This window comes from Pectinophora gossypiella, chromosome 17 (genome assembly GCF_024362695.1).
Source record: "Pectinophora gossypiella chromosome 17, ilPecGoss1.1, whole genome shotgun sequence".
Lineage (NCBI taxonomy): Eukaryota > Metazoa > Arthropoda > Insecta > Lepidoptera > Gelechiidae > Pectinophora > Pectinophora gossypiella.
This window is the reverse complement of record NC_065420.1, coordinates 7,712,402-7,725,856: the sequence shown is the minus strand read 5'-3', so window position 1 is coordinate 7,725,856 and position 13,455 is coordinate 7,712,402. Positions and strand designations below refer to the sequence as shown.

Genomic DNA, 13,455 nt, shown 5'->3' with positions numbered 1-13,455 from the left:
TATTGGTTTTTAGGTACCCTGATTGAAGTTTCCTATCAAAGATAAATTATATAAATTCTGATTCATCATCACCAGCCCATTAACGTCCCCACTGCTGGGGCACGGGCCTTTCCTATGTATGGATAGGGAGATCGGGCCTTAAACCATCACGCGGGCCCAGTGCGGATTGATGGTTATTAACGACTGCTAATGCAGCCGGGACCAACGGCTTAACGTGCCTTCCGAAGCACGGAAGAGCTCGAGATGATTTTTTTTGTGGTCACCCATCCTATGACCGGCCTTTGCTAAAGTTGCTTTACTTCAACAATCGCTGACCGAGCGCGTTAACCGCTGCGCCACCGAGCTCCTCATAATTCTGATTAAGTAAGTACAAAGTAAAGATAGATTTTAAGGTGAAAAAATGTTTCCTTTTTCTATTTAACTTATTTATGAATATTAATCATCATCATCTCCCTAGTAGTATCCCGTTTTCCACAGGGTCCGCTCGCCTAACCTGAAGATTTTACAGAAGAGACTGCCTCTCTAATCTACCAATCCGCGAAGGGAAAACCAGCCCAATACAGGTTAGGTCACACACTTACGAAAATGCTTTCTCGGGAATCTGGGTTTCCCGATGTTTTCCTTCACCGCTGAGCACGTGATGTTCATTTTCTGATCATTTATGATCGAAACATGAATTCGAAAATAAATTCGACAATCATTGGTTTAGGCCTGTGCTGGATCCGAACCTGCGACCTCAAAGTGAGAGGCAAGCGTTCTACCAACTGGACTACCACGGCATTTATATTCATTAATAAAGAAAAAAAATCTATGACGTCACAGGTTGCTTTTTCATACAAATTTCATAGTAATTTCGTGTTTTGACGTTTAGTAAAAAGTAACTAATTTCACTAGTTGGAAACTACCCTATTATTTTTTCAATATAAAACACCAATTTGTGTATTTAGATAGCAGCCAATCAGCTCGCGACACCAAACACTTCAGGACCCCGATACCGACCCCGCCGGCGTGGTCGACGATTTCCCTCATTGAGCGCTTATCGCTATCGACCCACCGGGGTCGATTAATTCTTTCAAATATTTTTCCTCTCAGACGACGCCCTGAACAGAGGTTCGCGCCCAACTAGGCACCCTCAGGCCTGTTGTCTTAAACGTAGTACCGGGTGAGAGCCTTCAGCGCTCCCCATTTGTTCGGCCAAGTAGTTAATGCCATCTGCGGCAAATTACAAGTCACGTCAAAAAAAAAACGTATTTAGATACCGTAGTTTGTTAGATACCGGACTCAAGTTCATACAAGTTTTCGAACAACTAAATACTAGGCAAATTAAAAGATTGTTTCGTGTTACAGTACATTTTATTAAACAAAACATTACTACATTCTCACAATTAAATGCACGATAGCAATCCTTTATAAAAGGATAACAAATTGGTTCTTAAGACGGTTTAAAGAATAGTATGTAAAACCAATAATGAGTAAGTAAATAAATTATAGGTAACTTTAATCTTTCAAAAGAATTAAAACTTTACATATTGTTTTATTTACTTTACATATTGATTTATTTGTCCAGTATTTAAATCTGAAGAATGACTTCCTGACGTGTAACATAACTCACAGATATATCTATAACATTATATTTTTTGCAATTTTTGTCAAAATTTATTTACTTTTCTGAAACATAACTTTAGAACGCACGCACATTTCACATAAAAACTAAACTCCAGTCAGCATAATTATTTACACAGAGAATAACTAAATAATTATTTTACTTTTGTCACTATAGTACACTTGGTTAGACGGTCCTATTTCTGTTACGTTGAGAAAAGGGCATTCTATGTGTTTGGAATTTGCTACTCATGCTTCTAGGGTCCTTTTTCTTCGGAAGACTCGCGATTTCGACGTTTAACAGCTGATCTAGAGTCTGCAACGAGAAAAGAAGACATTGGTTAATCAATGTTGAATCTTCAAGCTGAAAATAAAAGCAGATTATACTAGTCTTCTTCTATCGTGCGGGTTGTGAGGTGGAGTACCAACCTAATCAACCCTGATGTCAGGGTTATTATTGAGCCGCCAAAGGCCTCTGACGTGGCTCATGTAACGGTTACTTACTTACATCAGTAACCGGGACCAACGGCTTAACGTGCCTTCCGAAGCACGGATCATCTTACTTTCGGACAATCAGGTGATCAGCCTGTAATGTCCTAACCAAACTAGGGACCACAAAGTAATATTTGTGATGTCCCCACCGGGAATCGAACCCAGGACCTCCCCACTGGACCACGGAGGTCGTTCTTATATTATACTAGTTAGGAAGTCCTAACTAAAGTTAGTTAAGCTTAAAGCGCACCGCGCTTAGCGGAAGCGTTATACAAGTTGCTTGAATGTGTTAATCTCGCAAAGAAATAATGTTATTTCTTCCGACAAAGCTAACCATAGACAATTGATATCACGTGGTTTCCACGACTTATACCCGGTCAATGGCAATAGGCGCGCATTCCACTACATGGGACTTAAACATAGAGAGCGGGTGAGGTATACCACACACCTCTGCCTACCCCTGAGGGGATACAGTCAATTATCATCAACGGCCACATCCAGTAAAACCAAAATTCATTGTGGGGAAATTTACATACAATAACAATGTATATATATTTTTGCATCATCATCTCCAAATCAATTCATGGCGAGTCGAACGCTCTGTAGGTATAGATATAGTAAACTGGATAGACTACTAACAAAAACTCATCATGAGTTTATCGTAATTCGTAAATTAAAGAAATGTGTTATAGTTCTCTTTATAAGTTACCTGTGAATAAATAAGACCTCGATCCTTCAATGCCTTTTCGATGTCAAGGAACTCTTTCTCTATATCCTTATTGTTTGCCTTTTGGACGGCGGCACGTACTTTCTCCAACTGATAACATTTAAAAATAAATAAATATAATTTATTTCAGGCGATATTCATCATTAGTTAGTTACACTTTTTTATTGGCTAGTATTAGTAACATTTCTTTTTATCTATTTTTTATAATTTATTGAACCCGGTATGGATCTTCACCCAGCGCTGCAACAACGGGGAGTCCCACCGGTCCCTGAACACTCTCAGGAGACCATTGGTGCTAGCGCGCAACCGGGCTGACATGAAGGAACACTGTTTTTTGATTATAATGTAAAAGTCATCCGTGTGCGCCTCCGCCAACATTCCCGACGCACTACAACGTCGCAACGACCCCATCAGTGTCCGGAATGCATTATTGTATTCTTGTTCTTCTGTCGTGTGGGTTGTGAGGTGGATTACCAACCTCATCAACGCTGGTGTCACGGTTATTATTGACCCGCCAAAGACCCCTGGTATAGCTCATGTAACGACTACTTACATCAGTTAGTAGTAACCGGGACCAACGGCTTAACGTGCCTTCCGAGGCACGGATCATCTTACTGCCGGACAATCAGGTGATCAGCCTGTAACGTCCTAACCAAACTAGGGACACAAAGTAATTTTAGTGATATGTCTCCACCGGAATTCGAACCTGGGACCTCCGAATCGAGAGCTCGACACTCTATTAGTTTTGAAATTAATGATACTCACTGTTTCATTAAAGAATGTGTGTTTATCCTTCTGATCAGGTCTGTCGATATCTAATACTGCTCTCAGCACAGGCAGAGCGTCGTCCACTCGTCCCATGTCTGATAGCGCCATTGCCTATAAAAAGTAACATACATTGACACAATATTTGACAATATTCTGTAATGTGGAGACCCTCTCAGACGACGCCCTGAGTCGAAGTTCGCGCCCAACTGGGCTCCCTCAGGCCTGTTGTCTTAAATTTTGTACCAGGTGAGTACCCTCAGCACTCCCCATTTATTCGGCCAAGTAGTTAATGCCATCTGCGGCAAACCAACAATAACAATAAGTCACGTAAAAAAAATATATGGCGTAAGCAGTATACTAATAGTCTTCTTCTTATCGTGTGGGTTGTGAGGTGGATCCTGCCACATGAAATAAAATAATATAAAACATCTTACCTTAATATTTCTGATGGTAACATAATGCTGTTTCTGTAATGCTATACTTTCCAATGCAATTTGGGGAGCACCCTGCTTAATTGCCAAAGCTGAAACAAAATAAGGCTAAATTACATAGTGCAAACTGAAGAGCTGTTCCATGAAATATTATTTGGAACAGTAAATAACAAGAAACTATAATTATATATTATTTTTAAATAGCACTTACTTGTGTGTAGGGGGAACTCACAAAGAGACAAGGTAAAAATTGTGGCTCTTTCCAGAATAACAAGTACTGTACTCATCATATTTGAATCAGAATTTCTCAATCATATAAAATGATTGCTGAAGTACTGTGCTAAACTAAAAACAATCATAAATTTACCTGCAAAAAACGTGCATGCCCTCCTGAGTGGAGATGTACCCACACTGGTCATTTCCAGCCATAACTTTGATGCATACTCCATGCTCTTTGGTGTATTCTGCAAATAATAATGTCACATAATATTGATACAAATAGATTCCACTATTGATGTGGAATACTGGAATGTCTCATTCAATAATATAACTCTCCTCATGTTCACACAGACATGCTATCATACCACGGACAAAACAAGGCATGGAATAGAAGTTTATATAATTACATGCTGCATTGCAAAGTCTTTATGAAGGCATATTTCTGTACAAATGTGTGCAAGCAAACTTTCTCGTCTCTGCATGCATCAAGCTTATATTTTATTCCTTTTCTAATCAATTATCAAGAATCACATTATACCTTTTTTTTAATAATATAGGGGGCAAAAGAGCAGGCGGATTGACTTATGGTAAGCAAATAATTCTTTGTACAACATGTTGCCCAACTAATGATGCTCTCTACAAACAACAAGCGCTGTTGTGCAACATTGCCATACAAGTTGAGCATTGCGTATTGCATATCAATGCCCAGTGGATATGAGGCTGGAGTGTTTGAGTGGTGGATTGAGGGGAGGCCTGTGCCCAGCAGTGAAATATATGTATGTATATAGAGGATGTTTATGTTACATACATGATTGTGAGAGGTACACGTGTGACATTAGTAGTACAGAAAGTATAGAGTATAGAAGGGATGCAAAGACAAATGATAGATTGAGTGAAGGAGTGTGAATGAGTGAGAGAGTGATAGAAGGAGTGAGAAGAAAGGAAAGGGGGAGAGATAGAGAATAGCGGATGAGGGTGATGTAAATTGTTGTTGAATAAATAAAAAGAAGTGTTTGAACCATACTTGACTGTTTAATTGAGCAAACCTGAATCCCACATGTATATACTACAGTATGCAGCTCAGTAGCACTTACCTGCTTATAACAAGCAGCTAGTATCAGTACAACTGGATACTTTGGAAACTTGGTCATGTTAATTTGCCTCTCCTGTACTGTTTCAAACACTCTGAACATCTCATCATACATTTCATGGTTGTACAGCAGATCCAGCAAGATTTGATATGAAATTAGCTGGTCAAAGAAACCTTTGTTGGCAGGGTCTTCAAAGCACTGAAACAAGTTTTGGCCAAGTTAATATAAAGATAGTCAAATTATAATTATATATAAATGTGAAAGTTGTCTATGAGTTTTTTTTTGCTTTATTTTTATCCATCATTTCTAAAGGTATTACAGAGGGAGAGATGAAACAAAAGCTAAACTTTAAGTTGAAAATATTAATGCATTTTATAATTACAAGATTAAGACAATATATTTGATAAAACTTTAAAATGGTTTGTGTTTTTTTATAAATTACCTGTAGTGCCTCAGTAGGTGCATCCAAGAAATGAAACATCCTCATTACAACAGGGCCAAATACAAAGGAACCAAAACGAAACTCTGTACTTTGAGTATTAAATCTGAAAAATATAAAACACTTGTTAATACTTATTGAATTTTACATTTCAGTATTGAAATGTGTCCTTTTGACCAATATTTAGTACATGTATACCAATATTTTCGGCAGAATCAGTCACTTACTTTTTAACCATATCCAATATGAGTTTTAAATCTGCAGGCTCAGCCATGTGAACCATATTCTTCAAATCTTCAGTGAATACCATGTTCTTTGGATCCATAACAAAATCTGTCATTTTTGTACGGAACTTCTCAGAGAAGTTGGTGAATTGTTCCTTAATTTTCTTTCTACTGTTCAGGTATCCATCGATACCGAGAGCGGCAGGAGAATAAAGATGCTTAACTGTAAAAACAAAAATCCATGGGCCCTTATAATGTGTTCAGAACCTTATAATTATGTCTCACTCCAGGGGCACAAGCTTCCCTACTATGAAGCCACAAATAGGATCATACACTTCCTAATTATAAACCCAGATAAGGTCCAACAATTTCACAATACTTCCATAAAACTTCCATTTACATAATCGAACAATAATATTACATACATACATACATACATAAACTCACGCCCGTATTCCCCGAAGGGGTGGGCAGAACTGCAAATAATCAAGAAACTATTTGCAGCCACTTTTGATACATAGCTTTTAACAATAATATTAAAGAGACAAAAATGCAGTTTGAAAAAGTATAACCATACCTTGACTAACACGGAATGTTCTCAGCGGTGTTAACAGGCGGTAATTGTTCTGTAATGTAATTTTCACTAAATAATTTGTAAAAAGAGACATTTTATTAAGTAATTTAACAATAAAAAGATCGAGGAAAATTTAAATTCTAATGCCTGCCGAACTTTAAGGTTAGGAAATTTGACAGTTTTTCACCTGTTTTCTTTTTTTTCTCAGAATTCAAATTGTCTATGGAATATAGTCCTAGAGACCCTATTACATAACGCGGTTGATTGGCCGCGATCAAAAATGGCATGGCAATCTACCCGGTTGAATGACTCCCTCATTTCACTCTCATTGGATTTGGTGTGGGTGTGACTCAAGTGTGTGATTATAATTATACAATGGTGCTAATTCCTGTAAATACCATCTAATTTTATTTTAAGTTATATCTGTCCTTTTCTTATCCGCCGAAAAGGAAAGGGACGGGTAATCGACAAGCATAAAATTTATGGAACACACGTCAATTTTAAGCACAAATCTAAACCAACCGTCTAAAAATTTTACGTCAGTCAATAACCCGACACGTTCATTTACTCATTCTTCCTAAAATTAAGAGCTGTGAATCATCCGTCCCTTTCCATCTAGTAAGATCTAATCTAGAAAAGTAAGCTGTTTAAGTTCAATATGTTAAAAATGGAATAAATTTACTTGCTTGGATTTATTTGCTTGAATTTGTTTGCCTATTATTAAGGAAAAATATATCTATCTATGGTATTCGTACCTCAGAACAATAACTAAAGCATAGAAGGAAGGCTAAAATAAGAATTCAGAAACTATAAACCGGCTCTCTTCTAGCTTACGACACAAACTATGAGTGAGAAAAGGACAAATGATTCGCTCTTTGCTTCATTTTTTCCGAGGTTGTCACAACATGAAATGTCATTTGGACCTATTGGACTCATTTTAACTCGGCCAAATACATAGTAACATACATAAGAAGATTTTACTTATATTTACCGAACTATTTGACACGGTCGCGTCAACTGTGTTTACGAGTGTCTTGTGTTCAGATTGTTTTAAGTGATAATTTAACAATATTTTTCCAAATAAATGGAAAGAAACTTTTATTTATATCAAATAATTGAGTGTCTCGACTGTGTGACATTATGTCTTGTGTGGTATGGGGCTGCAGCTCACATTCAGGAAGAAAAGAAAATAGCCAACAACTTCTGTCGTTTCATCGGTAAGTTTTTTGTAATTTTCTAGTGAAATGTGAACTGCTGAACAATTTTAGGAAAGTAATATGTTTTGCTGAATAGATTTGTAGCATAAAATATTTGAGATATCCATTATATTATACGTTTCATCGATGAATACGGAATTGATTTGAGGTTATGTTGATTGTCCATAGTGATGTACTAAAATTATCGATACTTTTAATTTTTAGATTTCCTGTAGACGATAACAAAGAGAAAGAATGGATAATTCGCATTAATAGACGAAATTGGATTCCAAATAAGTACAGCCGTATTTGCTCGAAACATTTTACTGCGGATTCATTTATGTGTGTTCCTAATTCAAAGTGGAGGCGTCTTCGAGACGATGCTATTCCTACATTGAACATTATAGATCAGACAGATGAAATGGTGTTTAAATTTAAATTTCAGCCTAGCCTGCATCATCTCACTGCTGGATAGATAGATAAGATATTTGTATCATGTTATCACAACACGTTTATACTATCTATCATTCAACTACATAATATTATTATGTACTTAATAAACTTAGTATATATACTAAGTCTGTAGTTGTTTTATGTCTAAACAATTATGAGTTGTACACGTTTTATATAAGTAAATTATTATTATCTTTGATTTCAGATATTAAATCCAAAAGTGTCGACTGGATTTACATGAAAAGGTATATCAAATAATTTTCTTTTTTTATATTTTTAACATGATATACATATATAGAGTGTATAATTCAACCAGCTGCACAATGCACTTAAATCAGATATATTTTACTTTTATTTTTATAGATTATTTTGTACATATACTATTTTAACATTATTATTAAACTTTATTTCAGTCAGTTCAAGAAGACGAGATGAAAAATTTAAAAGAAAAGCTGAACAAGTCCCGCCTCAAGATCAAACGACTTAATGAAAAAAAAAAACAATGTGACAGGGTGTCACAAAGACAGTTTCTAAGCAAATTGACACTGTTTAGAAATTAATAAATTTGTATTTATTGTAAATATAATGTACATAATTAATAACGTGTGAAATAAATACTTGCTAATGAAAATGAACAGATTTACGATCTAATTTATATTTCATTTTACCTCCTGTTCTTATTTACTCCTACTCCAACACTCCAGGTTGATACGAACTGCGCCCAATAAAGAATGTAATGAATGTTATAGATTTGTGTAAGCGACTTAGATAAATCTTGACTAAACCTTCCTTTACAAATACAAATATACTTTATTGCACACAACATACAATACTTACAAGTTTTACACGAAAGATACAGTACACCACCTACCTACCTTTTACTTTCCCTTTCTGTTCTCTTATGAATACTTGTATGCCGTATTTTTTTAAGTATAATGCTATATCTAGTAGGTACGAGTATGGTAATCCTAGTATTGAAACAGCTTGTAGCCCTAGTAAAGACCGCCATTTTATGTTTACAGAGTGGCACGTTTTTTCTGTAGGTATTTCCAGTCCATGCTCTTTTCTATGTCTATGGCGTGACCCCATCGGGCCTCTTACCGTCTGTGCGGCTTAGACCCGGCGGCGGCGGTTCCAATTTGCACGGCACGTCGATCGACACCAGTGCACGGCGGATGACATCATAAATAAATTCGAATATTACAAAATACTTACCGATGAAACGATAACAGTTGGCTATTTTCTTTCCTTCCTGAATGTGAGCTGCAGCTCCAAACTAATATAAACCAGACAATATAATCCAAAAATGGTTAGATACTTACCTATCAGAGACAGAGTCTCCTTTCATCAAGAAGAAGATAATTGCATCCTACAAAAAGAAATCTTGTAAAAAAAATTTATCGACATTAATTGTAAGTAAATTTAATTTTATCGACATATTACTAAAGTGAAACCCAACACTAGGCAATGAAAAACTTGTGACAACCTACGAAATTACGAAACAATTTTTGTATATGCGTCTTTGTCTAACATTACGCCGGTTCCGTAAGATAAAGTAGAGCAGAATTATAGAGTTCTGTTGCTATTTTAGCCTTCCTTCTATGCTTTAGTTATTGTTCTGAGATTCGTACAATGCAAATGACATCTTTTATGGGCTTTTTGGCGGGAAACGGGAACGGGACAGTTGCTTTCTTCATTGAATAATCTAAATAATTAATACGAAGTGGTGTTTTGTGGTTGATGATCGCATTAAGTTAGTCGGAAGACATTCGCGAGTGTTATTATATTGGAGTATTCAATAAACAAAGTGTATCTGCCTATTTTCGCTTCGTGTCAGGAAGCCGCTTCATAACTCGAAAGTTTATGCGGACTTTCGAGTTAATTCGTTTGGGGTTCGGAGTAGGAGTCTACTCCGAGGGTGGGGGCTTAGGTTTCATCATCATCACCTTTCATCATTTCATCATTCATCAAGAAAAAAAATACGTAAGACATGGCTGTATGGGCATAGTTCCCTTTGCCTTACCCTTCGGGGAAAACCCTCGGAAAACCTAAACAAAAAAAAAAAAAGACATCTTTTATGACATTGACGTCATGATAAGTCATTTGATTTGTCAATTTTTTTGACATGCATTGCATTGACAACGAAATGATGAAATCATAAAAATAAAATTGTTTTTTTGGTTAATAATTGTGTTATGATGTGATGAAGTAAAATCTATTAAGTTTTTGCTTTTGGGTGCTGTATAAAAATAATTTAGTGGTATGCTGTTAATTTCCTGAATGATGTGATAATCTATTTCACTAAATTCGTCATAATATTGTTGCTAATGCTATTGCCTGGGTTGTGCTGATTTTTTCCATTAAGGAAAGACGCAACAGAAAAACGTATATTTGGAAATTTACGATACTGTAGAATGAATATTCTCAACATTGTTTACAGGCAATACAATTAGCAATAATTATAATCAAATGTTTTTAAGCAAATGCAAGGATTCATTTTATTGGTTCAAAATATTGGTGAGGTATAAACAAAAAATTTACAACTACTCCGCGTTACAGTTGTAATTTTTTTGCCAAAATTCTAATAAGTAAGATTCTGCATCAAAAAAGAATAATTGACTAAAAAATATATAAAATGTTTTGTCAAGTGAGTTAGTAGTTCAAGGTTATTTACATTATCCCTAAATAATTGTTCCTATTAAGAAGATATAGCTCAGGTGGATAAGTAATATTGTAATTTATTTTATTTGAAACATAATGGATTTAGTAGAATGTAGAAACTTACTTAGTAGACATTGAAATACTTTAAATGAAATTAATGTTATATAATCTAATACACATAAACAGTATTTCATGAACTTATTTCTTTCTAGCAGCAACAAGTATTTTGAATATTTAATTATTCCCAAACAATATGGATGGTAAAGTGAAGTGAAACCAAAGAGGTGGCAATGATGTTTCCCATGTCGGAGGACGTCCACTGATCAAATGAGAGTGACATGAAAAGTTGAAAAACTGAGTAATGTTGGGAGTGTGATGATGAGTCCACATGGTGGAAATGTAATCATTGTCATAGTTAACACTTTTTTTACAATTTATCAACTTCACGACAGTTGCTTAATTTTTTTTACTATACCTTTTGTAAAAGAACTAAAATAAACTTTCATGGAGTTGACACTTGATGTCGCTTTTCAATTTTAAATATAAATGTTGAAAAAGAAAAATATATTTTTATTTATTTTTTTGCAATTAATATTGTATTCACCAATTTGGGATGATAAACATAATATACTAAAATAGACTATGTCTTTACAGATGCAGTAGACCTTCCCATCTGAATTCAAATTGAAATCGACACAAATGTTTTAGTAAATCCTGTTTTACAGATATGTCTGACAAAAATGCACACTCAAAAAGCAAGACATACAAAAACTACAAAAGAGAGGAAATATCAAAATCTAGATCAAGAAACAAAAGCCATAAGGATGAAAACAAACGCTCTAAAATGGAATCTAGAACTCCCCCACTGCCAACTAGAAGAACTAGCATAGAAGAGCTCATCAAAAAAAGGGAATCTCTAAAACAAGAACTAAAAAAAATTGCAAAACATTCTGAAGGTGACTTGACTACTAAACCCTTATCAGCAGCACCGGATAAACATTCCAAGAGTGACTACATGAATAACATGCAAAGTAGGAAAAGGCACAAGAAGGATCTTGAGGACTCTAATATAGCAAGAAAAAAGCCAATGTTAAAGGACCCGTCACCTGAACACACAGGAGATTTTGCACAAGCAGAATCAGAAGATGAAGAGGCTCTTATCGAAAAAAGTAGACAACGACGTAAATTACTTCTGGAGAAGTTAAGCACTTCAAATAGTGGAGGAAATGCAGAAGACAGAATGTATGCTAGTAGTCACAAATATATAGAATCTAGAAATGAAAGTATTAATATATCCACTTCCGACTCCAAGCCATCTTCCAAGCAAACAACTGACATGTTTTGTGAAACAGATGATTTTAGTACAAAGAAAGGACCAGACAATGTTACACAAGACAACACAGAAAAAGATAATTTACAATTAACAGATAATTGGGATGACTCTGAAGGTTACTATAATGTGAGAGTAGGTGATGAGATTGACAATAATAGATACATTATAAAAAGTATACTTGGACAAGGAGTTTTTGCAAGTGTAGTTCGTGCACAAGACAACAATGATGGAAATACTGATGTTGCCATCAAAATTATCAGAAACAATGAATTGATGCATAAAACAGGTTTGAAAGAAATTCATTTTTTGAAGGAAATAAAACAATACGATCCTGAAAATAAATACCATTGTGTAAGATTGATACATCATTTTTTGCACAAGAACCATCTGTGTATGGTCCTAGAATCACTTTACATGGACATGCGAGGTGTAATAAAAAAGTATGGCAAACATCATGGCATCAATATGAAGGCATTAGTCAGTTACAGCAGACAACTACTAGTTGCATTGAGACTTTTGAAAAAGATTGGCATTATACATGCTGACATAAAACCTGATAATATTTTAGTCAATGAAAAGAAAAATGTCCTAAAATTATGTGACTTTGGGTCTGCATCGAAATCGGATGTATATGAGCCGACACCCTATTTAGTTTCAAGATTTTACAGAGCACCTGAAATAATATTGGGCATTCCTTTCAAGCACAGTGTAGACATTTGGTCAACTGCTTGCACAATGTTTGAAATGGCTACTGGGAAAATTATGTTCACAGGAAGCTCCAATAATAAAATGTTGAAATGCTTTATGGACTTGAAAGGAAAATTTTCCGCAAAATTCATTCGAAAAGGTAAATTCAAAGACCAACATTTTAATCACGCTAATAATTTTCTACTTCACAAAAAAGATGAATTCACGGGGCGAGAAAAAGTTGTTGAAATGAATAATATTAATGTCACGAGAGATTTACATAAAGAGCTACAAAAATATTGCAAAAATCCATCTGAAAATAGTGACAAAAAAATTTTACAACTTAGAGACATTTTAGATAAAATGTTAATATTGGATATGAACCATAGATACTCTGTAACGGATTGTTTAAGACATCCTTTCATTCAAGAAGAGTTGCAGAAATAACTCGCAAGTTTTAATCAAAGCTTTTAATAAACTTGTTAATTGAATAAATATTTATTTTATTGGCAATATCCCTCGACCAGCGAACTTTCCCTTATTTGAAATAATACAAAA

At 35.2% G+C, this 13,455-nt stretch overlaps 2 protein-coding genes and 1 long non-coding RNA gene across 19 annotated transcripts; 2 read left to right on the top strand and 1 right to left on the bottom strand.

Annotated features, from left to right (window-relative positions):
- Positions 1 to 1,707: 1,707 nt before the first annotated feature.
- LOC126374389 (pentatricopeptide repeat-containing protein 2, mitochondrial-like) lies at positions 1,708 to 6,767 on the bottom strand. The gene is made up of 9 exons (XM_050021014.1): positions 6,571 to 6,767; positions 5,997 to 6,216; positions 5,773 to 5,875; positions 5,334 to 5,528; positions 4,388 to 4,484; positions 4,024 to 4,112; positions 3,587 to 3,700; positions 2,804 to 2,911; positions 1,708 to 1,918 (listed from the first exon to the last, which is right to left on the bottom strand). Exons 1-9 carry the CDS (start codon positions 6,659 to 6,661, stop codon positions 1,790 to 1,792), a joined length of 1,146 nt encoding a protein of 381 aa, XP_049876971.1. The 5' UTR covers positions 6,662 to 6,767; the 3' UTR covers positions 1,708 to 1,789.
- An 818-nt stretch (positions 6,768 to 7,585) lies between these two features.
- Positions 7,586 to 9,837, top strand: LOC126374537 (uncharacterized). The gene is made up of 3 exons (XR_007567457.1): positions 7,586 to 7,784; positions 8,422 to 8,461; positions 8,630 to 9,837. It is a non-coding gene; the product is annotated as an uncharacterized LOC126374537 (long non-coding RNA).
- Positions 9,838 to 10,320: 483 nt separating this feature from the next.
- Positions 10,321 to 13,392, top strand: LOC126374344 (serine/threonine-protein kinase PRP4 homolog). Of its 17 annotated transcripts, none has more exons than XM_050020936.1 (3): positions 10,326 to 10,476; positions 11,090 to 11,276; positions 11,603 to 13,392. In XM_050020936.1, exon 3 carries the CDS (start codon positions 11,605 to 11,607, stop codon positions 13,342 to 13,344), a length of 1,740 nt encoding a protein of 579 aa, XP_049876893.1. In that variant the 5' UTR covers positions 10,326 to 10,476; positions 11,090 to 11,276; positions 11,603 to 11,604; the 3' UTR covers positions 13,345 to 13,392. The 17 variants fall into 17 exon arrangements, with proteins under 17 accessions (XP_049876880.1, XP_049876893.1, XP_049876882.1 ...); XM_050020925.1 differs by having other exon boundaries at positions 11,532 to 13,392; XM_050020927.1 differs by having other exon boundaries at positions 10,328 to 10,476; positions 11,093 to 11,276; positions 11,532 to 13,392.
- The last annotated feature ends 63 nt before the right edge of the window (positions 13,393 to 13,455 follow it).

Coding starts and splice junctions, on each gene's coding strand:
- LOC126374344 (XM_050020921.1), top strand. CDS start 10,700: ATGCAAGGATTCATTTTATTGGTTCAAAATATTG. Junction 10,734..11,602: donor TTTATTGGTTCAAAATATTG/GTGAGGTATAAA, acceptor CCTGTTTTACAG/ATATGTCTGACAAAAATGCA.
- LOC126374389 (XM_050021014.1), bottom strand. CDS start 6,661: ATGTCTCTTTTTACAAATTATTTAGTGAAAATTACATTACAGAACAAT. Junction 4,485..5,333: donor TAGCTGCTTGTTATAAGCAG/GTAAGTGCTACT, acceptor TATTATTTGCAG/AATACACCAAAGAGCATGGA. Junction 4,113..4,387: donor GGCATGCACGTTTTTTGCAG/GTAAATTTATGA, acceptor ATTTTGTTTCAG/CTTTGGCAATTAAGCAGGGT.